The sequence below is a fragment of the Leuciscus leuciscus genome (assembly GCF_965113295.1).
Source record: "Leuciscus leuciscus genome assembly, chromosome: 19".
In the NCBI taxonomy this organism is placed as follows: Eukaryota; Metazoa; Chordata; class Actinopteri; order Cypriniformes; family Leuciscidae; genus Leuciscus; species Leuciscus leuciscus.
This window is the reverse complement of record NC_138743.1, coordinates 5,393,758-5,418,729: the sequence shown is the minus strand read 5'-3', so window position 1 is coordinate 5,418,729 and position 24,972 is coordinate 5,393,758. Positions and strand designations below refer to the sequence as shown.

At 40.1% G+C, this 24,972-nt stretch overlaps 2 protein-coding genes across 4 annotated transcripts in view; both read right to left on the bottom strand.

The window, feature by feature from the left end:
* Window positions 1-6,426: 6,426 nt before the first annotated feature.
* Window positions 6,427-8,883, bottom strand: insm1a (insulinoma-associated 1a). The gene has a single exon (XM_082146953.1). It carries the CDS (start codon window positions 8,785-8,787, stop codon window positions 7,615-7,617), a length of 1,173 nt encoding a protein of 390 aa, XP_082003079.1. The 5' UTR covers window positions 8,788-8,883; the 3' UTR covers window positions 6,427-7,614.
* A 1,426-nt stretch (window positions 8,884-10,309) lies between these two features.
* Window positions 10,310-24,972, bottom strand: part of cfap61 (cilia and flagella associated protein 61) — a 31,092-nt gene continuing 16,429 nt past the window's right edge. For all 3 annotated transcript variants that reach the window (XM_082146951.1, XM_082146950.1, XM_082146952.1), the window contains 10 exons: window positions 24,220-24,347; window positions 20,032-20,124; window positions 17,623-17,791; window positions 16,565-16,739; window positions 14,796-15,088; window positions 13,577-13,904; window positions 13,158-13,240; window positions 12,319-12,524; window positions 11,073-11,169; window positions 10,310-10,619 (listed from right to left, as the gene is read on the bottom strand). In XM_082146951.1, coding sequence (XP_082003077.1) covers window positions 10,422-10,619; window positions 11,073-11,169; window positions 12,319-12,524; window positions 13,158-13,240; window positions 13,577-13,904; window positions 14,796-15,088; window positions 16,565-16,739; window positions 17,623-17,791; window positions 20,032-20,124; window positions 24,220-24,347 — 1,770 coding nt within the window. In that variant the 3' untranslated portion in view covers window positions 10,310-10,421. The remainder of the gene's footprint in view (window positions 10,620-11,072; window positions 11,170-12,318; window positions 12,525-13,157; window positions 13,241-13,576; window positions 13,905-14,795; window positions 15,089-16,564; window positions 16,740-17,622; window positions 17,792-20,031; window positions 20,125-24,219; window positions 24,348-24,972) is intronic.

Genomic DNA, 24,972 nt, shown 5'->3' with positions numbered 1-24,972 from the left:
GAAACACACACAGGTTGATGTCATAGATCACATAGTCTGATGTAATCTCTCCAAGCACTTTGGGGAGAGACCTCATCTGTGTGTGTGTGTGTGTGTGTGTGTGTGTGTGTGCAGTCTGACAGTGACTGGAGGAGGCGGGAGCTCCAGGTTCATCTGCATAATTATGGTTTCGCTTCCTGAAACACAGGCCACGCCCACCGGCGACCTTTCATCAACCCGAATACTGAACAGCTCAGAAACACACAGCAGTGAGTGAGTGTGTGTGTGTGTGTGTGTGTGTGTGTGTGTGTGTGTGTGTGTGTGTGTTGATGCTTGTAGATTCTTCTGAGATTGTTCTCAGTTCTAGGGTACATTAGTTTTATCTACTATTAGTATCATTTAATTTGTTAAATTTAACTTAAAGGTGGCTCAGAAGTGCTTCTGAAGTGGCAATTCAATGTCTTTACACAGACATAAACACATTTACACAGCAGTTTTAATAGTGTACTTTAGTACTATAGGGCCTGAGATGTATCAGAGCATGTTTTAGTCTGGCTTTTATGCAGCATTATGTCTTTACACAGAATTGTGAGCCGGCACAGAGCAGCCTTAAATCAATGCCTTACATCAGTTAACATGAACTAGCAATGAACAATACTTTAATTTCAACATTTACTAATACATTTTTGAATAATTTGTTGGCATTTGTTAACACAGTGAACTTTTTTTTTACTAATGTTAACAAAGAACAATAAACGCTTTAAAAAATATAGTGTTAATTGTAAGTTGACGTTAGCTATATGAGACCTCACTGTAAAGTGCTATCTAGTTTTGTTTGTCGCTTTCTGAAACTACACACTTTCACACTTGAAATGTGTGTCCTGTTGAAAGTGTCCGATGTGGTCGTTCTGGGCTCCTGCGGTCTGGTTTGGTGAATGCATCGGGACCGGCGTGCTGCCATGCGCTCTGATCAGTGAATAGATTTACAAGCATTAGGGTCGGGGTATTGTGTGCTGCTTGTGAACAGGAGGTCCCAGTCTTTTGTGTGGATCAGCTGTTCCCCCCCCACAGAAAGCTGTCTGCAAACCTCCTGCTGGACTGTGCCGAGGGTCCGGGGTCCCAAAACACAATAGACATGTGCCACGTTTAACTGACACTCCAAACCGGCCAACACTTAACACACACACACACACACACACACACACACACACACACACACACACACACACACACACACACACACACACACACACACACACACACACACACACGCACACACACACACACATATACATAAGGTCTGTTTATCCATCATCCATCCATCTCTCTATCTGTTTATCCATCCATCCCTCTATCTGTTCATCCATCCATCCCTCTATCTGTTTATCCATCCATCCATCTGTTTATCCATCCATCCATCCATCTGTTCGTCCATCCATCCCTCTATCTGTTCATCCATCCATCCCTCTATCTGTTCATCCATCCATCCCTCTATCTGTTCATCCATCCATCTGTTCATCCATCCATCCATCTGTTCATCCATCCATCCATCTGTTCATCCATCCCTCTATCTGTTCATCCATCCATCTGTTCATCCATCCATCTGTTCATCCATCCATCCATCTGTTCATCCATCCATCCATCTGTTCATCCATCCCTCTATCTGTTCATCCATCCATCTGTTCATCCATCCATCCATCTGTTCATCCATCCCTCCGTTCATCCATCCCTCTATCTGTTCATCCATCCATCTGTTCATCCATCCCTCTATCTGTTCATCCATCCATCCATCCATCTGTTCATCCATCCATCCATCTGTTCATCCATCCCTCTATCTGTTCATCCATCCCTCCATCTGTTCATCCATCCATCCATCTGTTCATCCATCCATCCATCCATCCATCCATCTGTTCATCCATCCCTCTATCTGTTCATCCATCCATCTGTTCATCCATCCATCTGTTCATCCATCCATCCATCCATCTGTTCATCCATCCATCCATCTGTTCATCCATCCCTCTATCTGTTCATCCATCCATCCATCTGTTCATCCATCCATCCATCCATCCATCTGTTCATCCATCCCTCTATCTGTTCATCCATCCATCCATCTGTTCATCCATCCATCCATCCATCCATCCATCCATCCATCCATCCATCCATCCATCCATCCATCCATTCATCCATCCATCCATCTGTTCATCCATCCATCCATCCATCCATCCATCCATCCGTTCATCCATCCATCCATCTGTTCATCAATCCCTCTATCTGTTCATCCATCCCTCTATCTGTTCATCCATCCATCCATCCATCTGTTCATCCATCCATCCATCCATCTGTTCATCCATCCATCCATCCATCTGTTCATCCATCCCTCTATCTGTTCATCCATCCATCCATCCATCTGTTCATCCATCCATCCATCTGTTCATCCATCTGTTCATCCATCCCTCTATCTGTTCATCCATCCCTCTATCTGTTCATCCATCCCTCCATCTGTTCATCCATCCATCCATCTGTTCATCCATCCATCCATCTGTTCATCCATCCATCCATCCATCCATCTGTTCATCCATCATCCCTCTATCTGTTCATCAATCCATCCCTCTATCTGTTCATCCATCATCCCTCTATCTGTTCATTCATCCATCCCTCTCTCTGTTCATCCATCCCTCTATCTGTTCATCTATCCATCCCTCTCTCTGTTCATCCATCCCTCTATCTGTTCATCCATCCATCCCTCTCTCTGTTCATCCATCCCTCTATCTGTTCATCCATCCATCCCTCTCTCTGTTCATCCATCCCTCTATCTGTTCATCCATCCATCCATCCATCCATCCATCCATCCATCCATCCGTCCTTCCGTCTGTCTGTTTATCCATCCCTCTATCTGTTCATCCATCCATCCCTCTATCTGTTCATCCATCCATCCGTCCTTCCGTCTGTCTGTTTATCCATCCCTCTATCTGTTCATCCATCCATCCATCCCTCTCTCTGTTCATCCATCCCTCTATCTGTTCATCCATCCATCCCTCTATCTGTTTATCCATCCATCCACATTTTTAAGAATCTCTGAGCTACAGCACTGTGAATTACACCTTTATCTGCATGTTGAATCGGATGGAAAGTTTAAATACCATGTCTAAAAAAGCCTTGATTCTCTTTCACAGCCACACCATGCGGTGTATTTTCACCCTACTGTAAGTTTTTGTTGCCTGTGTGTGTGTGTGTGTGTGTGTGTTAGTTCACAACAGCAACACCTGCCATACTGGAAAATGCCTTGAGGTTTGTGTGCTTTTACTGTGAGCCTGAAAGTGCAAGTGTTTACTTTCCTCTCCGTGTCTTTGTCTGAGCGCAGGCCAGATAAGAGCAGACCAGTGTTTACTTCTGAGGAGGAGAGAGGGAGGACAAACAGACGAGTGTGACCTGCAGCCGGCAGGTGTGACCTGCACAAGACACGCTTACACACACGACACCGCCTCAGATGAACAGACTCATTTCTTTTCATAATGACACATTGTTGTGACACACCAATCACAAACGCATGCATTGTAATGCTCTTTCATCTGAGGATGCTAATTGCTGATCTCAGTTATGTTTCATTGTCGTATCACTTTTGTACTTGTGGGCATAAAAAATAGACCGAAATGAGATATTTGTTGACACACAATAACAGTATCGAGCTGTAAAGTGAATGTGGAAAGCTGTTTGCTCTTGTTATTGTTCACAGGTTTGGGGTTTTGGAAAGAAGTCTCTTCTGCTCACCAAGGCTGCTTTTATTTGATCACATATACAGTAAATATTGTAATATTGTAAAAATATTATTACAATCTAAATAGTTGTTTTTTATTGTTATATATTTTAAAATGCAATTTATTCCTGTGATCAAAGCTGAATTTTCAGCATCATTACTCCAGTCTTCAGAGTCACACGATCCTTCAGAAAACATTCTAATATGATGATTTGATGCTCAAGAAACATTTTTTAATTATTATTATTATAATCAATGTTGAAAAACGTTGTGCTGCTTAATAGTTTTGTGGAAACTACTTTTTCGGGATTCTTTGATTAATAGAAAGTTCAAAAGAACAGCATTTATTTGAAATAGAAATATTTTATAACAAATATATTTACTGTCACTTTTGATCAATTTAATGCATCCTTGCTGAATAAAATTAATTTCTTTCAAAAAATAAAAAAAATTACTGACCCCAAACTTGTGGTACACATCCAAATGGAAAAAGAAAGATACTACCGTGGTGGTTGTTGGTATTTTATTGTTAGTGAAGGAAGTGTAATTAATCAGTCTCATTCTCTCTCCCAGCATGCACCAGCTCCCTGGATCCGGCCTCAGATGATGGATACCAGCTGAAATGTGTCCAGTTAAATCATTAGGACACACACTACAGGCCAGTCATTCAGAGAGGCAAGTAAAGTCAACATCCAGCCCTCTCAATGATGCTGAACTAACGCTGATTGATCACTGCCACACTCTGTGTGTGTGTGTGTGTGTGTGTGTGTGTGATCGGTTTCAGCTGTAAATCATACCAGCTTGTTGTTTGCTGTATCTTCAGATGCCTTTACCTTGTTTTGTTCTGGTTTGTAAATGTCGGCCTCAGTGTGTGTGTGTGTGTGTGAAAGGCTTTATCTGCTGTTATCTCCGCCGGCCCGCTCTGCAGCTGCTCTCCACCTGTCACTCACACAGGGAGTGGTGCTCGTGGTGCTCGTGGTCTGAGCTGTGTGTGTGTGTGTGTGTGTGTGTGCATGCGCATACATGCGCGTCTGTGAGTTCGTGATTACAGGGTCGCAGAGGGTTGCATTCTGTAATAAAATACACTGATGGAATGCATGCAAACATTAATTAATACTGAAGACGAGTATTGCATGTGTAATTTCAAGCAGTGATATGATTATATTTAATTTAAAGCAATTTTTTCAGCATTTTTCTAATTCTTGTGCATATGATTAATATGAGTTTTTGTATGAGTTCATGCTACTTAAGAGACTGCATTGAATATTTCTACTTAACTTTTGTATACATTTTTTGTGCTGATTATATTATATATATATATATATATATATATATATATGCTGTTTACACTAACAGGTTTTCTACAAGATGTAAATGTAAACGAGACATAGGCCTACTATATAATTAACATATTGAATAGTAGACGAGAACATTTATCATAAATATGAGGCCGGGTCGAGATGTCACTTGTGTATTATATGTGTACATATATTTTTGTTTTACGGTTTACATTTTATTGAAAGGCTATTAAATAACAGGCAGCACAATTAAACACATAGAGATTTGTTTTACACTCTAGATAGCATTTCATTTTTCAAACTAGAAAATTCTTCTCCAATCCGTGTCAATTAACAGCATGCTCCTGTTGTGACGACTTGCCCCAGTATAAGGCTCAACATGTGATCAATCACCATATCCTGCCCTGTAACAGTGGAAAAGTCAGTCATTGGGAAACAAAATGTGACAACTAGCCCCGGGCTCTCATATAACGTTATTTTTGTATGAGTTTCTGTCAGATCTGTAAGGCTCTATTTCTCATCTGTGAAGTGAGGAGGTTTGTGGCCGTGTGTGTGTGTGTGTGTGTGTGAAGACTCATGACCTTTGGGAGGCGTCTGCATAACAGCAGTGTGTCTGAGGTGCTGCATTGTGGGATTTGGTGTCTATGGTGAACTCTCTCTTCAGATCTGCTGAAAGTCCCCTGCATGCCGACACCAAGCAAGGCTATTTTCTGTTTTCATTACAGTATTTTCAAAGAATTTCAACCATAATTTCCCTTCTTCCAACCGACCAACCCAGAGACTCCCAGTGTAAATTCTTTTTTATATTTTCTCTGCATCCCCATTTATTAACTTTCATTAGTACATTAACATTATTACAGTGCATTATATAGTTTAACTGATCATTAATTAATTAAAATACTTAAATGTATCATTTTAATTATTCAATCAAAATATATATGCTAGTAATTTTTGGATAGTTTATTAACATAGAAATACTGTACCTGCTCACCGTTGAGTTTTTCACCATTTCTATTCACCTTTTAGCTTTTTAAAGTATCATTTAAAAAGTTCCATTTAGTCTCCGTATGATGTCACGAATTCTATTGAAATTAGAAAAATGTTTCAAATAGTTTTAGATGAAGAATTGCATCAATAACATCTTTAATATAACTATTTCCTGCCCTATACCAGTGGAAAAGTAAAACATCTGACCATTTTAATCACCTTTTAGCTTTTTAACTGGCTATTTAAAAAGTACAAATATTCCATTTGTTCTCCATATGATGTCATACATTCTATTGGAATTATATATTTTTTTAAAACTGTTTTCAAAAGTTATGATGCGGTTCATTGCTGATGATGGTTAATAATCAGTTGTGATGAGGATGTCATTAATCATGGACACACAGACTGTTTTAGGTTGATGTGTTTTATTAAGTGCAGACGTATCTTGGTACAGAATCCAGTTGGACACATTTCATTGTATAAGATGATGATGATGATGATGTATTTCTCTGTGTTCACAGTGTCTGGGTTTCCACATGACAACACGCACTGGAATGTCACATCAAAAGTGGATCCCATTTTGACTTTTTGGACTGTTTATTATTATTATTATTATTTTAAGCATTTTTGGACAAATAGCAACTGCAGAAACACACAAGCGCCGAACATGAAAAACGTAACAAATAAATTAATAAACGATTGTATCTAATGCAAGGTGAAGTTCAGACTTTCAGCAGACGAAGATCGATCTTTAGATCAATGAATGAAACATTTGGCTGTCGAGACAAATTTAAAAATCAATCACAAATGAATTAGGCAAGCAAATAATTTAAATAAAACATTTGAAATAAATAAATAATAATGATAAGATAAATAATCACAAACATTTACACACACAATAATAATAATAACAATATAAAAATTAATATCAGCAACTGCAATCACTCCAACATTTACATGATTAAGGCAGTTTTACAGCATGTCGAGATCTAACTCAAGGCATTTCTGGCTACACTAAAGGGAGAAACCCTTGTCAGTAGGTTGTGTTGAAAGCTACAGTCAAAGTCCACAGATTCACAAGCTCTATTAAAGCTAGAAACGATGGAAACGTATGTACAGCCTGTGAATTCAAGGCATGTTCTAGGATTCTTAGGTCTAAAAGCTAAAAGCACTTGTGCGGAGATCCTAGAAAAATAAGCAAACAGTCTAACCTGTTGTACCTCCTCCAGATAAACTACCTTACACTGTTCAAAATCAAGGTTCTGCATTGACATCGATGCTTCCATGGAGAACTTTAAAATGTTCTTCACACTAGGAAAAAAACTGGTTCCTTTTTTTCTTTCTTTTTTTCTTTTTTTCTGGAACCAAAAATGGTGGTTGCTGCGAAAACCTCCTTTCGGAACCTTTGTTTTTAAGAGTGTGGATTTGAAACCATCAGGATTCGCATCCAGGTGCTCATCCAGGAGGATTCTGTGGGTTAAGGCAGTGCTTCCAGACCCGTTTTGGACGTCTTCTTCCTCCTATAATCAAACAGTTGTGTCAGATCCTAAATGTGCACTGTTCTGGGACTGGGAAGCACTGGTTTAAGGCACAGCTTCAGCAGGCTGGACGCACCGGCATCTGAAGCAGGATGACCTGCCTGTTCTCCGACGGGTGGCATTTGTTGATGTGTCTCGTAAGTCCCGGTGAGCTGTAAAACATGGCGGGACAGTATTTGCACGGGTACACCTGCGCCGAGTGCTGCAGTCGGATGTGCCTCTCCTGGCTCATTCTGCTCGGGAAGTTTTCCCCGCACACCGGGCACAGGTGGCACTCGGACGCGCTGAGATTCAGAGGCGCTTGGCTTTGGGGTTTATCGCACGCTTCGTGAAGCGCCGTCACGTGCTTTTTCAGGTACGCTTGACGTTTGAACTTCTTCCCACAGTGCGGGCAATCATACAGACCGTCTTCCGATCCAGACTCGGAAAGTCCAGGACTAGGAGTGTCCCTGTCGCTGGAGGTCTCGTGCTCTTTTTCAGGCGCGGGCGTCTTATTGCTTTCCGGGTTCCCCGGTTTGGGTTTGTGCCAGCGCCGGTGCGAGGCCAGGTTTGCCGGGCAGCTGAAGAGCTTGTCGCATTCGGGGCATCTGTACTCGATCCGGACGATCCTGGAGCACTTGTGCTGGGCCAGAGAGAAGGGATCAGCGTACGCCTCTCTACACAGCTGACACACGAACTCTCCGAGCGGCTTGTCTCCTCCTGCGCACTGAGATCTGGGCTTCTGCTCCAGTGGACCTTCTTTAATCTTCAAGCCCAGCACTGGAGAAGTGGTCATCTCGTCCTCAAACTGCAGTTTCCGCATAGCTTTGGCTCTCTTGGACGCGGCTTTGCTTTTGCGCTCTGCGTCTGGTGCGGGTCTTTTCGTGGTTGTTGTGGTGCCGGTTCGGTTGCTGTTGCTGGTGCCGATTTTAAGATCCACGGGCGCGAACGGCGCGAGATCGGAGCTGTTGGGCGCCGCCGGGAAGGACTCCGCTGAAATAGGCGAGCCGAGATTGAAGCGCCTTTCCAAACATGCCCTCTCGTGCTCTCTGCTCACGGGTCGGGTCGGGCTGTACATGGATCGGTAGACTGTCTCGGGGTTCCCGAACTGCACCGGTGATACCGGGCGGCGCGCGCACAGCGCTTCCTGCTGCGCGGCTGGAAACGCGCCCTGCTCATCCTCATCCGAGCGGACGCGGTAGGAAACAGGTGTCGCTTTCTTATTTCTTTTGACTAAAAATCCTCTGGGCATCTTCGCCAGCTGAAAGGGCCTTCAGACGGGTTGAAATCAGAGGCACACCTGGTACTATATTTGGCCGCGTGCGGTGATCTTTCCATCACGGAGGCATAGCAGCAGTCTTTTTAAGCAGGAATGATGACATTGTTCTCGCCCCTCGCTGCCTCGTCCAATCAGAGGGAGCTGGAATCCCTATGGATTTGGAGATGGGAGGGTCTGCAGATTGCTCGGGCAGATGTACCTGAGGTTTATTATATTAGGATGCTTTAGGCACACGCTGGTTCCTCCTCTTTTCACGCTTTGATGCGTCCCGTCAATGCGCACGTGCCCTGCCTTTGTCAGCATCCTTTAGGGGCTCCTTCACTCTTAGAGCATCAGAATTTCAAATTAAAAAGGGGGAAATGGCAACAAAGAAGTCGTGCTATGTTCAATTTTTAATAGGCCCATACTCGCGTTTGCAAAGCAGCGCGGTTTAACAAAAATGTCTTGAAATCAGTTTGTGCGGCGAAAGGGCTGCAAGGTGCATGCGTAATTTGTCTCGAAACTAATTAAATGTATAAATCAGACGCCTGCAGGCTTAGGACATGTGCGACAGTTGAATGCGGGACGTATTAATCACTCTTTGCGCGCATACATAATTCATAAAAGAGGCTCCTCTCGTTTGCATCACAAAAGACACGCTTGCGCGAGCTGCCGGGACAGACGCACATCATCCTTCTGTTCAAACGGACTCATTCCGGTCTCAGACTCACCCGTGCCATCATCAGCAGCAGCATCATCATTGTGCTCGTGCATGTGATGATGTCATTCCAATGCAACGGTCTCGTAATAGCGGAATTTCGCGTAATCTCCGGCGTTATTGTAGCTCCAGACTAGCACATTTGTTGTATGTGATTTCATAACTCGTTGTGAGCGTTTTAGAGGAACATATTGCCTTTTTTAAATTTCCACATACAAGATCTTTTTGTGGGGCCAGATGGTTTACTTGCCTAACTTAGACAAGCACATTTGTTGCACTTGATGTCTGATGTGCAAACCTTTTATTTTATGTTACTATTTCACTTGATTTGCATTTTAGAGAAACCTGTGTAGTTTTTTTTATTGCCTTTTTACATTTTTTGTTGTTTCCGAATTCCAGACCCAGCTTTTAGAAAAACACATTTGTTGCATTTGAAATAGTTTTTGCATCTGAAATAGTTTCATTTTATTATAATTTTTTTAATATCTGATCTGGTTGCATTACTACCCATACATGAGCTATATGACGGTGGACTGTTGGATCATGCGCCTGTGATTTTCTGCCCCACATTCATTATCATACAGCTGCTGCTGCGCTCTCATTCTGCTGCTCTTATCTCTGCTGCCTTCAGATCTCCACTTAATATACAACCCTATACTGGATAGCACATACACAGAGTATTCAAACCAGCAAAGTCAGTTATTTTTAATGAATTGTCACTCAGTACACACCAAATATTTGCATTTGACAAAACCAGAAGCTTTATTTATTTGCTCAACTTCTTTGACCCCAACCCCCCACAATGTGCTTCCCCCCACCCCACAAACATATGGTGCAGCAAATGTAAAGAAATAAAGAAACAAAAGATAAAGTACTGAATAAATGCCCCTAAATGTAAAATGGATATTGATTAGAGCAGGCCCGGCCGTGCGTACATAGTCAGATGGTATCTGTTGTACCTCAGATAATCCAGAACACTCTTTCTCAGAGCAGAATAAGCCTCGCTTTTCTGAAACCCCTCGCTGAGACCCGTCAGCTGATCGGACTCTGCTTTATCGTCCACTATCTTCTGAAGAGCCTCTTGAATTGACACCGAACCACTCTCACCCTATCAGGACAAAACACAATACAAGTCTTGTTTTTAAAATATGCAAATCTTGTGTTCCTTCTAAAAAAACAAACATTTTTGGGTGACAAGTGAGATGTTCTTTAATTGTATCTTATAATCGCTTTATGCACCTTTAGAAGAACCTGTGTAGTTTTCCCCCCACATTTATTTCCACATTCAAGACCCAATTTTTTGCAAGATGGTTTGCCAGACGTGGACAAACACATTTTTTATTCTGCAGTTTGTTTTATTTTTTGCATCCGATCTGGTTGCATTTCTGCCCACCAGAGCTAAATGTATAAAATACATTGCATTAAAATGATCGGTGCATGACGTGTACATGTGCAACCATGTTACGTATTTGCATTACCGTGTTTATCTGACTTCAACAGATGTTTTGGAAAGAGGGTAAATGCTTTAAACACAGATAACATAGATGTAAAGCAAACCGACCTCTAGTTTGGCCGAGTCCATGATTTGGCGCACCTCCTGTTCAAAGTCAGCAAAGCGGTCGTGATAAAGAGCCAAGCACCAGTTCTCTTTAAAATAACTGGGGAAAGAGGAAATAAAAAAGTTACTTTTGGAACAAAGAGACTAGTTTGAGGTCAGTATGATTTTTGATTTGAAAGAAATTAATACTTTTATTCAACAAGGATGAATTAAATTTAAAGTGACAGTAAAGACCATGTAATGTCATGTTTGAAATGGTCTGGAGAAGATCTGTATAAAGATAATTGTTCCTTTTGCATTCCATGGAAAACTGCCGGCAGGTGTGGAACGACACGAGGGTGAGTAAATAATTACAGAACTTAAATTTTTGGGTGAACTGTCACTTTAATGTTCACAATGTTCATCTAACATCCTCCATATAGCAGCACAGTTGATCAATTATGTTCATGATCGTCTTTAAGATCGACCGTTCTCCGTAATGACATTGAGCGCCGACCGCATTCAGTCACGACAAAAGACCAGTGAAGAATCCCATTTTAATAAGTGTGATCAGCACTGATGGGTGGGTGGCTTAACTATTGTCTCCTGGTGGTGTGGTGAAGCGGATTGCACACCTGCATAAACAGATTACTAATGCAGGACAAAGGCTCTGGTGGTGAGGGGTCAGTGGTGGGAAAGTTTTGGAGCAGAGGTCACACTGTTGGAAATGAATCTTCATATAAAGTGTGACCAGATGAGGACAGATATGATTACGGGTTGGAGTGTCATAAATTATCCTGTGCATTAATTCAAGTTGTTAGATTTGCTGTTTCGGTATTGAAATGAACAATCAAAACTGGTTCTAGGGAGAATCTAACAAGAACATGTGTAGGCCAAATATCTCCACAAAAAAAGGGGGGAAAACTACACACACACACACACACACATATATATATAAAATAACTTATCAGTAAAACATCCAGATCTATTACAAATTTGTAATGCAACTTTATACAAAATATTGTCCCCTTTTGTTTTTAGGGTGAAATTGGACTCCTTGTGGATTCCTTGTTTTTCCAGCATGAATAAGGTGAGTATCATGTTAAATTGGTTTTAAGAATGTTTTTTCATTGTAGAATTTTGCTTCATTTGTAGATTTGAAATAAGTCTTTGATTTGAAAGCTGTACTTTGTAATTTAGGATCAGCCCTGATTTAGACTGTAACAGAAAAATGAATTTTTGTTGCAAGATTTATGTGACAAGGCTGGACCTGTACATGTCATGGACCAAACCCTCGTGGTAGCGTGAGCAGAGGTGATTCAGCAGCAGCTGGTGTTTCCTGTAGAGACACAGGAGGTTGGAGACAGGAAGTGCATTCTTCGAGAGGCATGTGATGCTCTCCACCACATCATCCTGGCTGAGATGCAGATGAAAGTAGTTCCCCGTTTCAGTGCGGCCCGTCACCATGTCACGACCCTGCAGGACAGATAATAAAGATGGATGTTTTTGCAACTCTAAGGCTATGTTCACACTTGTCATGTTTGGTTCGATTAAAGCGGACTCTGGTGCGATTGCTCTGTTAGTGCGGTTCATTTGAAGAAGTGTGAACACTGCCATCTGAACCCTGGTGCACCAAAGAAGCGAACCGAGACCGCTGTAAAGATGGTTCCAAACTAACTCTGGTGCGGTTTGACTGAAATATGAGCACTACAGACCAAAGACATGTAAACAAACCAAAAACGGGACACCATGTCACAAGATGCGATTCGGTACAGGCAACAGAACCGCGTCTCCTCGCAGCAGATTCCTGTCGCTGTTTTGACTCCTTTACACATTTTATAAGCTCTTCATGAATTCTCAGCTCCATCATATGTACACACAGCATTGTCTTTAAATTAGAATTTTTATATCTTTGGGTTCGGTGTTTAAAAAGACATTGTGAATGCTTAGTAAACCAGGCCTAAATGTATCATTTTCTTTTTTGGTCTGGACCAAAAGAATCAAGAGAACCGAACTACAAGTGTGAACACACCCATGTAATCTACTAGGATTGTTCTCTGATATGATGCAAAATAATATTTGATGTTGACCTGCAGAATTTAAACGTACTTTCTGAGCTGATGGAGCTTCGAGGCCTCTGGATGTCGGTTTTGCGACATGGAGATAATTGTAGCCGCCTGGTAATCTTCCCCCTGTGAATTCAGAGTATTTTGTACAAGTTATTCCTAATAACTCTTGTTTTTACAAACACAAAATTAATAGCATTTCCCCACCGAACACCACAAATATGATTATAAAGCAGTTTATCTCATATCAGACACTGTGTTTCTGTGTAACAGATGGTCCATTATGCTTTAATCACTTAGCCTGTGATTAGATTATGCAAATTAACTGTCAATAGTGTGGTGTCGGTCAGAATTAGATGAAATGGTGGGGAAACTGGGTGACACAACACATGCTAAACATCTTAAACTCCTGCTTGAATGTACAGGGCTTGTGATTCAGAAATTCAGAAGGAGAATAGTGACCTTGGATCTTGGCTTGAGTGTAGAGAGGAATGAGCTGTTCCTCATCAGACGGTGGGTCGGCGGGACGCTCCAGGGTCGGGTCACATAAGGGCAGGAGAACAGATGCCAAACTCTGCCCCACCTCTTTGGAATTAAAGCAGGAATCGCTCCATTGGTCAGCATGGTAACGGCGGGAGTATTTGGTCAAAGGGCCAGCGGCGTATATGGAGGGGTCGTTGGTATGAAAGGTGGTATCTACCACCAAACGGCCATCGAACACTAAACAGGCATCATTGACAGCCTTGAAGGCGTCGCGGTCGACAGTTTTACAAGAGAAGCTGAAGAACACCTGTAAAAAAATTAATGCAAGTGACAAACATGCAGCATTTAAAGTGTTTTCCACATCATGATGGACTAAACATCCCACAACCATTACACAAAGATTTGATGGACGCATGTCAACGGCTCATATCATGAAGAGCGCAAATGTCCTTGATCTTTTAAAATACTTTGAAGGTGTATGAAATCATTCTGTTCAAATCTAAATGTCCATTTTTGGGTGAAAGAATGTTTTAAAGGCACAGCAGGAAGATAAAGGAAATGTTTAATAAAAATAAATTTTGTCTTAAAACTAAAATATGTACATGTTTGGGGTCAGTCAGATTTTTTTATTTTTTAACTTTTATTCAGCAAGGATGCATTAAATTGATAAAAAATGACAGTAAAAACATTTATAATGTTACAGATTTCTATTTCAAATAAATGCTGTTTTTAATAACTTTAATTCATCCCGGTTTAATTTCATCCCGGTTTCCACGGAAATATGAAGCAGCAACATCAATAATAATAAGAAATGTTTCTTGAGCATCAAATCATCATATTAGAATGATTTCTGAAGGATCATGTGACACTGAAGACTGGAGTAATGATGCTGAAAATTCAACTTCTCACAGGAATAAATTACATTTGACAATATATTCAAATAGAAAACAATCACTTGAAATTGTAATAATATGTCACAATATTACTGTTTTTACTGTATTTTTTATCAAATAAATGCCTTTTGGTGAGCAGAAGAGACTTCTTTTAAAAACATTTTAAAGAAAAATCTTACTAACCCCAAACTTTTGAATGGTACTGTGTTTTTTGGCACCAAATCCTTTACTAACATTATAAGCATGTGTAATACGACTCTTTTATACATGTGAACTGATGTTTAAGAATGTTTTCTGTTCCTAACCGCACACTCCAGCTGTAGGGTCGGACCATCAGTGGTGAAGGACACCGATGTCACAGGATCTGTGTGTTGTCCATCGTTGAGTTGCTTCAACAGGCAGTCATGATGAACTTGGACTTCCTCCTTTTCCAGAGCCTGTTTCACCGCGTGATCCACTAAGCCATCATGGAAGCAGGAAGATGTGTCGTCTTTGGGAGGATGAACTACGTGAATCCGGCGGCCGCTGACACCGAGGCGCATGAGCGTCTCCACACAGGTGAACACGTCTATGGTGTTTCCATATACCACAGCATCACCTGCGGACAGACACGCGCAGGTCCGTTTGGTGGTGCTTCACTTACACACTTCGCATTTAATAAAGTGGCCTGATTTGACAACATAATTGTAAAAAGACACTAGACTTCCTCCACATCCACACCAAAGGTAATTCATCAAGTTACATTCCCTCCAATAGAAAGATGGTTTACTTAACAGTAAAATAAACTTAAGGCCATTTACTCTCCACAAGGGGGAAGGGGAAGCAATTTATTACGGACGTTTGGAGAGATAATATCAGTGGCTATGAAACAGAGAAGGGTCACTTAGCAACCTGGAGAAGGTCCCATTAGGTTTGAGGATAGGAAAGAAAGAAGGAAGAGAAGATGAAGGAAGTGATGTCCTTTCACTGCTGCATCTAAACAGTGTCAGAAACCCTCTTAGTGCTGGATTGATTTAATTGACATCTTTTGTGAAGGATGGCCTTTGATGTTAATGTTAGAGTCCTCAAGTATAAAAACTAATCAGTCGGAGCTCACATAACAAAATGACACAGAGCGCACATGCATGATCCTGTATAATGACAGATGGTTGGTTTGTGAAATCATTTTATACATGAGTATTAGTTTGGCTGTGTTTAAAATAAAGCATAATATTGCTGTTACCATTATCAGAATAAAACATTAATGTATACAAAATAATATTGAATTTGCATCAAAACAGTCACATGTGTGTGTGTGTGTGTGGCTTTGAACGTGGCACATCCAATTACATTTGAGAGCCAGAACTGTCTGTTTTATAAACGTGGCGTTGTCTTCTACACATCTCTCACACATGCAGTCCTGTAGCTTCTGTCTGCAATGCCATATTGATGCCAGTATATGTTAAATAGGATGTTGTAATGGTGGTCATTTACATATCATCTGTGTGGTGAATGAATGCAGCGCTCAATGCCCTGTCCATGGTGCTGAACCACAGCCACATCGCACAGCACTCAACCTCAGAGCACAGGGATGTTTTCAACCACAACAGGATTTCTGCCAAAACTATTGTCAGCTCATTTCTGTTGACAACTTATTCGGAGCCAGGCCCAGCGATGCCTCTCTGGTTGACCCAAATACAAATTCTCATGCTACTAAATTGATATCTTTCATATGCAGACGGTATAATTAGCATTCACTGATAATTGCGCTACTTCCCGGATTATTAAAGGATGCTGTAATTAGTAAATATAATAGGCTTAATCAGACAGATAGCGGTGGCTCATCTCGGCCTGTGGAGATTAATTCTTAGCTCACCCTGCTAATATTAATATTCCCCTGTAAATGGATGGAAGGAGATTAGATTTCACTCACGCTAATTAGCTACTTGTTATGCTCTGACAGTTGGATGCAGCTTTAAAATAACAGTGGCTTGGTGAATGAGATTATGCATGAGAGAGGTCTGCCATGTCACACTGATCTAGACTCGGCTCTAGAGAAGCTAATAAAATCTGTTTAAATTTGCAATAAATGCACCTGTCAGTTCCACGAAGTTGTCCATGAGCCACAGGTGGAGGTTTGAGCAGTCGTGCTGGTCGTTGAGGGTGAAGAGGTTAGACGGAACGGGCCACGTGGATCTGTGCCTGGGATGATGTCGGTTCAGACTGCTGGGGGTCTGGTCAATGACGTCCATACTGGTGAGACTGGGCATCTGAAGTGTCATTAGAAAAAATGAAATGAAATATATATATATATATATATATATATATATATATACACATCTATACAGGGCTTGACATGAACTTTTTTGCTCACCAGCCACTGTGGCTAGTGGTTTTCTAGAGTTACTAGCCAGTCAGCATTTGAACTGGCCATAATTTTGACATTGATACCATGGGGAAAAACTGCCATTTAGATATTTTTAATATAATACGGCATCAGGTATTTTAGGCTGCTGTCACTTTAAGAGAAGGCGCACGGATCCATTCTACTGTTACATATGCGTTTTCTTTCTCAATCTCAACTGTTTATGCTCACTTTAAACAATGACTGTGTTTGCGTGAATACTCGCCAAGATCTGCATTTTGTCATTATTTTGTGTGTTTGACAGATGAATCGTAATAAGCAATGAAAAAGAACTCAATATAGTACTGAGAGGTGGCTTTATGTTCACGCACTTTGGGTGTGAGCACAAAGTCTGCGGGAATGAGTAAAATTATGCACAATCCCACGCTGAAATTCAAGCCAAGTGAGGGTATGTGTGTCAACTCGCTGTCAGAGATATATAAACATAAATAATAAATAAATACTTATTGTATTTAAATGATTTACCTATATTTAAAAATTGATTTCAATTAATTAATTGATTATATATTTCCAGCTTCTCTCTGCAAATGTATTGTCAGACTCAAATACAGCAGCATCCACACAAGCTGATTTATCATGTACTAATTATTGTGCTCGGCATGGATAACAAATTAGCATTGCATTAATTTGCAAACACTGAGCTAAGCTGGCACATAATACATATTTCATAATTCATAGCAACATCTTGGTTCATTTGAATTGTTAATGTTGTGTCGCTTGTCTCTGACCTGATACTGCAGGCCGGTGCAGAGGATCAGATAGTCATAGTTCACTCTACCATTTGCCATCAGCTCCACGTGTTTGTCCTCGCGGTCGATGGCCTTCATCTTACCCGTCACCACACTGATCCAGGAGCGCAAAGACAGCTGGGCTTGATCCTGATCGCTGTAGCAGTGACTGTAGAGGAACAGATCCAGCATCCGTGAAAAGAGCAGTCTTCAAGAGCGGCCAGAAGGACATCAGGAAATCTTTCAGTGTAAGCGCTTTAGATTCTCAATGCTCAAGGTTAACTGACTCATTCACTGTTTCACGCTATAATTGAGATGCTGAGAATCAAGGTTTCATGTCTAAGCTCTTCCTCCAGAGCTCTGATACAGTGTGTCTTATCAGATGTTTGGATCGGTGGATTGGATTTGATGTGGCAGTCATGCAGAACCACTAACAGAAGTGATGATAAACAGCTCAGTTCCTGCTTTTCATCACGAGCACCAGGAAGTGAAACCACACTAATGTCAAATTTAAGGTAAGACCTCTTGGTCAGAATCTCCTGAGAGACCAAAGCATTTTTAAAGTAATACTTCACCCAATTTTATCTTGATTTATTCGTTCCAGCCAAGTATTATTTGTTCCTCTTTGAAGAAAAACATAAGATGTTCTGCCAAAAATGATGATTATGTTTTCCAGTAGAAATATCTAAACATTCTTTAGTCAAGATACACTTAAGAAGTCAAATGACATAGTCTTAAGTGTTGTTTTCTGGAAAAAAAAAAATGGTCAAAATTAAGTTTATACTTAAAGGGATACTTCACCTCTGGAAAGATGAATGTGTATTTAAAATAGGTCATTTATGTAGAAGAAATGTGAAATTATTTTTGAATTTGGAGCTTTCTAGACTGAGAAAAGCCAGAAAATGTATTTTTGGCTTATGTGGATGAAAGACAACAACTCCCAGAATGCACTTGCTTCGCTGCCCTAGGAGGCCACTCCCAAGCCGCGCCTACCAGTTAGAGAGCGCAGTTGAAAACAACAAGGCTACTAGTGAGACTCTGACGCATATGAATCACTCATCCGTCCATAAGGCTAGCTACCACCGGAGCTTGAAATTCATTTCACACAAAATGTCTAACGTTAGTTAGTTGGCGAACTCATTAATGAATTACTCCTCATTTGTATTTCTTTCGAAGTGGTGAATTATTGCATGGTTACGTTACCGGGATGTTCAGTCAGATGCGGTGCGAAACTAGGATGGTTCACAACACAAACGTCCGTGTCCTCGTGTGATTCAGAGATTTCGTCCAGGAGAAATTGGCATCGTTTAAATGCTTTGCAGCAGACGGACTCTATCTCTGTGTTCGTAGCGGTTCGTAGTTGCATAGTGAGATCACCGGCGCCACCAGTCCGCCCCCAGCTCGAGCCAGTCTGGGCTTCTCGTCCGCGACAGGCAGGTCTTCTGCCTCGGCTGCTCTTCGCTATGCGGCTTGTAAAGGTAGCCACAAACACCTGATTCGAGCATCAGACTTCCGAAATCCTCTTCTTCTACATCATATTGAGTAACGTTACCCTCCGCTATTGTCATATCTTCACAGCTTGCTCCACAGTGCCTGTTAGCTTAGCTTCCAAACAAGATGGAGGATATTGCTTTTAGTTTCAGAAAGTGAAGTCCCACCCACTGATCTGTAATAGGCCTGTAGCGTGAGCGGGTCCCGCCCCCTGGAATAATGAGGAGCTAGTGTTTGTAGTCTCTACACTTTTCAATGAAATGTGACTTCCTGCTTATTATGACGCAAAATGATGATTTTTACGTCATAATAAGCAGGAAGTAAAACACTTAAATCCTTATTTCTCCCATCTCAGGGAAAAATTAATGAAAAATCCACGTTTATTATAATATATGACTGGGTTTCTAACAATACAAAGCTTAATGCAAATGGGTGAAGTGTCCCTTTAAGACTGATTTTTTTCTTCTTGTTTTAGGCATAACATGTTTTACACTGTATAAAAGTGTCATGAAAGCAGTCCAAAACTATAAATCTCAAATCTCATTTGCAGTCATCATTTTCAAACTTTCTGCATTTTGATCATTCAACAAATTGTATAAATTTTTGCAATTTTCCACTGACTTCTTTATGGTACTTTTTTTTTTTTTTTTGGAGCTATGCAATTCTGCCTTCTAAACTGGTCTCCTAAGAAAATAATAATAATGTTTATTATAATTAATTGACTTTCTGGATTGCAATATTAAAATATAAGTCAATGTTTCAAGTTTGGACTTCAATGAGAGGCCAGAACAGCTTTAATGCTTTAGCACTTCACATCTGTATGATAGAATGGAAATAACGCATTTTCCCCCCTCTCTAGTGGAGTGGAAATATGCCGCTCGGAGTCTAAATGCCTCTCGTTTGTAATGCATCGCTCACCTTGTAGCCAGAAATCTCGTGTTATCATCAGAGCAGCGATCTGGAAGACCGTGAGTGGAGATGAGAGTGAGATTGTTGAATCGAAGATGAGGACTGGTCAAATACAAGCACGAGAGAGAAATGTGTTACAGTAGACAAGTGAGAATCAAACATCTTTTTTGATCAACTTTCTACATTTTGACATTATATAAACGAGTAACACAGATGCTCATACTCTTTCAGGTATAGAAAATGTGTCCGGCTATATTTGATTTGTGCTCTTTTGAAGAACAGACCCTGTGTAGAACAGATCTTGTCCATTTTGGATAATGAGGCTATTTTTGTCCAGTTTTTTGTTCTTTTTTTCGGTCCAGAAATGAATACCATTGAATGAAGAGAGGACAGTGACGACGTCTGAACAAAAGCATGCGGGGTGTGTGAGGTTATTCTGCAAACACTCGACGGACAGATGCTGAAATCCCTTAATTTCCAGCGCAGCGCTGGCCTGCATTAAAGCGCTTTCTTCTCCAACCATCACAGTAAAAGCCTTTCCTTTTGTTTTGTCTTTTTTCCCCCTCTTGTTTTGTTTCCTGTGTGTAGAGGTCTCCCCCCGTCACCCTCCTCCCGTCCCCTCAGGAGTGTAAAAAGGTCTCTTGTCATGTAAATGACCTGTTTTGTATGTGCAAGAAAGACATGATCTCTATCAGTGGCGGGAGAGGAAATCAGGGTAGCGTGTGTAGAAAGAGGAGTGTGTGAGGCCTGCGGACCGTCACGATTGATCAGACGGGAGACGCTGGACACACACCCGCAGGTCTGCGTTCTAGCACTCTAAGCCATGCAGACAGACAGAGCTGCTACTGTCATCTACAGATATCTGTCTTTTATTCACTTAACTCCTTCCTGCATGTTTGATTTTTTGCACAAACATTTATATGCAAATGTTTCAGAGAAATGGCCATTTTATAACAGCACCTCGAGCAAGTGTACAAAATAGGGTTTAAAACTTAAATGAAGTCAATTTATTTATTTTCAACAAAGGGATTAATTCTGTTATGCATTTTATTTTCTATTTATTTTCTATGGGGTTGAAATAAAATAGTTAATACAATTTGGGGCATGCCTAAAAATAATAAAAGAAATAAAACAATTAAGAATAAATTGATTTGTGTTTTATTAAATTGTTTAATTAATGTTTATTGCTAAAATAACATTAACATTTTAAAATATGTATCTAAATATGTATAACATTTAAAATATTTCAATACATAATCAATAACACATAATCAATAACATTAAAATAAAGTTTAAGACCATGTATACATTAAAATATTTAATTTGGGACATGTCTAAATACACTTAATAATAAATAGAAATACAGTACATTGATGTTAAATTAATGTTTATTGCTAAAATAACCTTAAAGTAATGTTAATTATTTTATTTAATCATTTAATGTTAATATTTTTTTTTTTTTTTTTTTTTTTTTTTACATTTACAAATATATGAAAATATTACTAACACAAATAAAATGAAAATTGCACATTTAGCCTAAATTATGTATTCAGTAGAAGTTAGCTAGTTTGGGACCAGATGTTGTAGTTATTGATAAACACAATTTAAAGAAACATTTGTTTGATCATACAATTTTTCATACAATAAGTGTTTTTGTTTTGTTTGTTTTAAGCTTGAAAAATGCAGTACACACTACCGTTTGTGAAAAATTGAGAAAATGTGATTATTTACTAACTTTTATTAATATTCTCTCAGTAATAAATTATAAAATTACTTGAAGAACAAAATTTTTCCATCTTTTATATTAGAAAAAAAGAAATCCAGAATGTGTGTCAATGTGAAATGTTAATCTTGTGTGTGTGTTTTCTCTCCACAGGCTGTTCTTGACCACCAGCTCACAGCGTTCTGGCCTTATCAGCAGCTGACAGGCCTCTATTGTGGCCAGTGTCTGACTGCTAAGTTTAGGGGCCAAGCAGGGGCCAAGCATCTTTATCGGTCCTCTATGGTCCCGCGTTTCACCCCATCCTCAGGGGTGATAAAGGACAAGTGAGCGAGCGTGAGGGGGGCCAACGGTTTTGGCTTGACAGATAAGCGCTGTCGGCCATGGCCTCCACATTCTCCATTAGTCAGGCGGCCTCTACAGGGGCTGACCGGCCATAAGTTTAGTGGACACTAACTGCCTCATTAGTCAAGTCATTAGCGACAGCAAACACCAATTGCAGCCTAGAGAACAGTGGCAGGGCTAATTAAAGGGCCAGCGCGTGACCTCCGCACACTGCCAGCTCTAGACAGCTGCGTGCCCACAGTGCCTGCCAAAGCAGCAGGAGTTAACACACACACACACACACACACAACCGCAGAGCGACCCCTGGTTGCCAGGCAGTTATCAGCTTTCAGGAAACAAGACCAGCCTTAAATCACAGCTTTGTTTGGTCAAGCGCTCTGCGAGAAGCTGCATTCGAACTCCTGACATCTCCTGATATCCTCTCGATAAAATTACATTCTCAAAAGTTAAACGTGTGTCTTGTGTACACTAATAGTTAGATTTTTTCTAAAAGAAATGAATACTTTTATTCTGCAAGGATGCATGAAATTGATCAAAAGTGACAGTAAAGACATTTCTAATGAGACAAAATATTTATAATTTTAAATAAATGATGTACTTTTGAACTTCCTATTAAATCCGTAAAGGCCGTATCCAGATCTGATGAAGGACCTGAGCCTGGACACGACCACAACGCAGTCCTGAAGTGTCAACTAGTCTCTCCCCTGTGAAGGCCTCCCTCCCTTCCCTTTACCTCTGTACAGATAAAACGTTGTCGGGATAATTCCGGTTCACGTGGCTACGCGGAAGCGATACAAATTCTGTATTATAAAATTTAAGGCCAGACAAGTAGTTTGTTGAGGGTTGGTTTGTAAAGAAGGACTAACACCTGCGCACATATATATTCAAACGCGCACCTATAGACTAAACATGTAATACGCATGTGCACGCCATCAGTGTTCTCACAGGTTCGTGTTTTTAAAGTTTGTGCAGAGAGAACTTAAGGGTGTCTTGTTAGCGGCCCCTAAGTTAATAACTAATGATCCTTGCGACGGAAGTGAATCAATCAAAACTAACTTTAGCTGGACAATAACTTTATCCTAGAGCTGCTGTAGAGCCAAGACGGTCTCTGTTACTTTAATTTCCTATTATCACTGTAAAGCTGCTTTGAAAAGGTGACTTGACTAAATCCTGAAAAAATGCATCAGTTTCCACAAAAATATAAAGCAGCACAACTGTTTTCAACCTTGATAATAAATGCTTCTTGAGCATCAGATCAGCATATTAGAATGATTCTGAAAGATCACGTGACACTGGAGTAATGATGCTGAAAATTCAGCTTTGATCACCGGAAGAAATTACATTTTACAATATATTCAAATAGAAAACAGTTCTTTTAAATTGTAATATTATTTCACAATGTTACTGTTTTTACTGTATTTAAATCACATAAATGCAGCCTTGGAAAGCAGAAGAGACTTCTTTCAATAAAAAAATTACAAATCTTAACAACCCCAAACTTTTGAATAGTAGTGTAGGCTACATCACATTTTCAAGAAAGACTTAACGGCACATTTGTTTTAAATTAACTCAAGATGTGGTAATTTACGTTTTTTTTCTAAAATGACATTTAAATATCTGTTTTCTCTCAATCTAGAATCTTTTTTTTTTTTTAGAATGTGGACCTGATATTTGAGTCAAATTTTTCCCTGTCTTTCCCCTCGGAACCAACACTTGGTTGGGAATCATCTTTTAATAAAGATAATCAATATTTTATTTGAAGAATCTATAAATGGCTGTTTTTCAAATTCAATGCATTGTCTTTCTTTAGAACACAAAGAGATCTCTGTCCAGAGGCAGAAGGATCCAGAATACAGGTATTAATTGGCGTGTGTTGGGCTGAGTGTTATTATATAAAGCCCTAAGCTCAGATTTCATGCAATCATTGTTTCGCTCAAATCCCTGAGGGTCACTCTCACTAATTATAACTGCACTTGAGACGATGTTCCCCCACCCCCCCCCTGGAAAAAAACCCTGTTTCAGACAGAAATGTCTTGCTGTGTCTTCAAAAAGAAATCATAAACGCTATTTCGGGCTTCTTTACCTGTGTCGACCATTTGATTGAAGTAGCGTTTCAAAAACGGCATGCTTACCTGAATGTCAGTGCTTCAAGAAAAGCTAAACCAGTGTCGGATGCTCCCACTACCACGATTCTGGCATTGATGGTGACCTTCGGCTCCATGGTGAGTTTTCTGTTTGTGTGGTACAGGGCAAAATGAGCCTGCGAGGAACAAATGAGAAAACAATATCTTTAGTGTCATCTAACCCATATTAATGCTCACCGGTGGTTAACTGGAACGGGTTTTTCAGTGGCTAATGCTGATATTGACACTTAGAGAGTGGGGCGGTCAATTACTAATATATATATATAAAGGACAATTCGATTTAATTACAGCAAATGGGATGTTAATTAATCATTTAATTCAGCAAGGATGCATTATATTGATCAAACGTGACAGTAAAGTTTGAAAATATATGTTCTTTTGAACTTTCTATTCAAAGAATCCTGAAAAATGTAGGTATCCCAGTTTCCACAAAAATATGAAGCAGCACAACTGTTTTCAACATGGATAATAATAAGCAGAAAATCATCATATTAGAATGATTTCTGAAGGATCATGTGACTCTGGAGTAATGATGCTGAAAATGCAGCTTTGATCACAGGAATAAATTACATTTTACAATATATTCACATAGAAAACAGTTCTTTTAAATTGTAATATTTCACATTCACAATATTACTGCTTTTACTGTATTTTAATCACATAAATGCAGCCTTGGTGAGCAGAAGAGACAAAAAATATAATGAAAACTACACATTTGTTTTCCTAACACACGGTTTATCA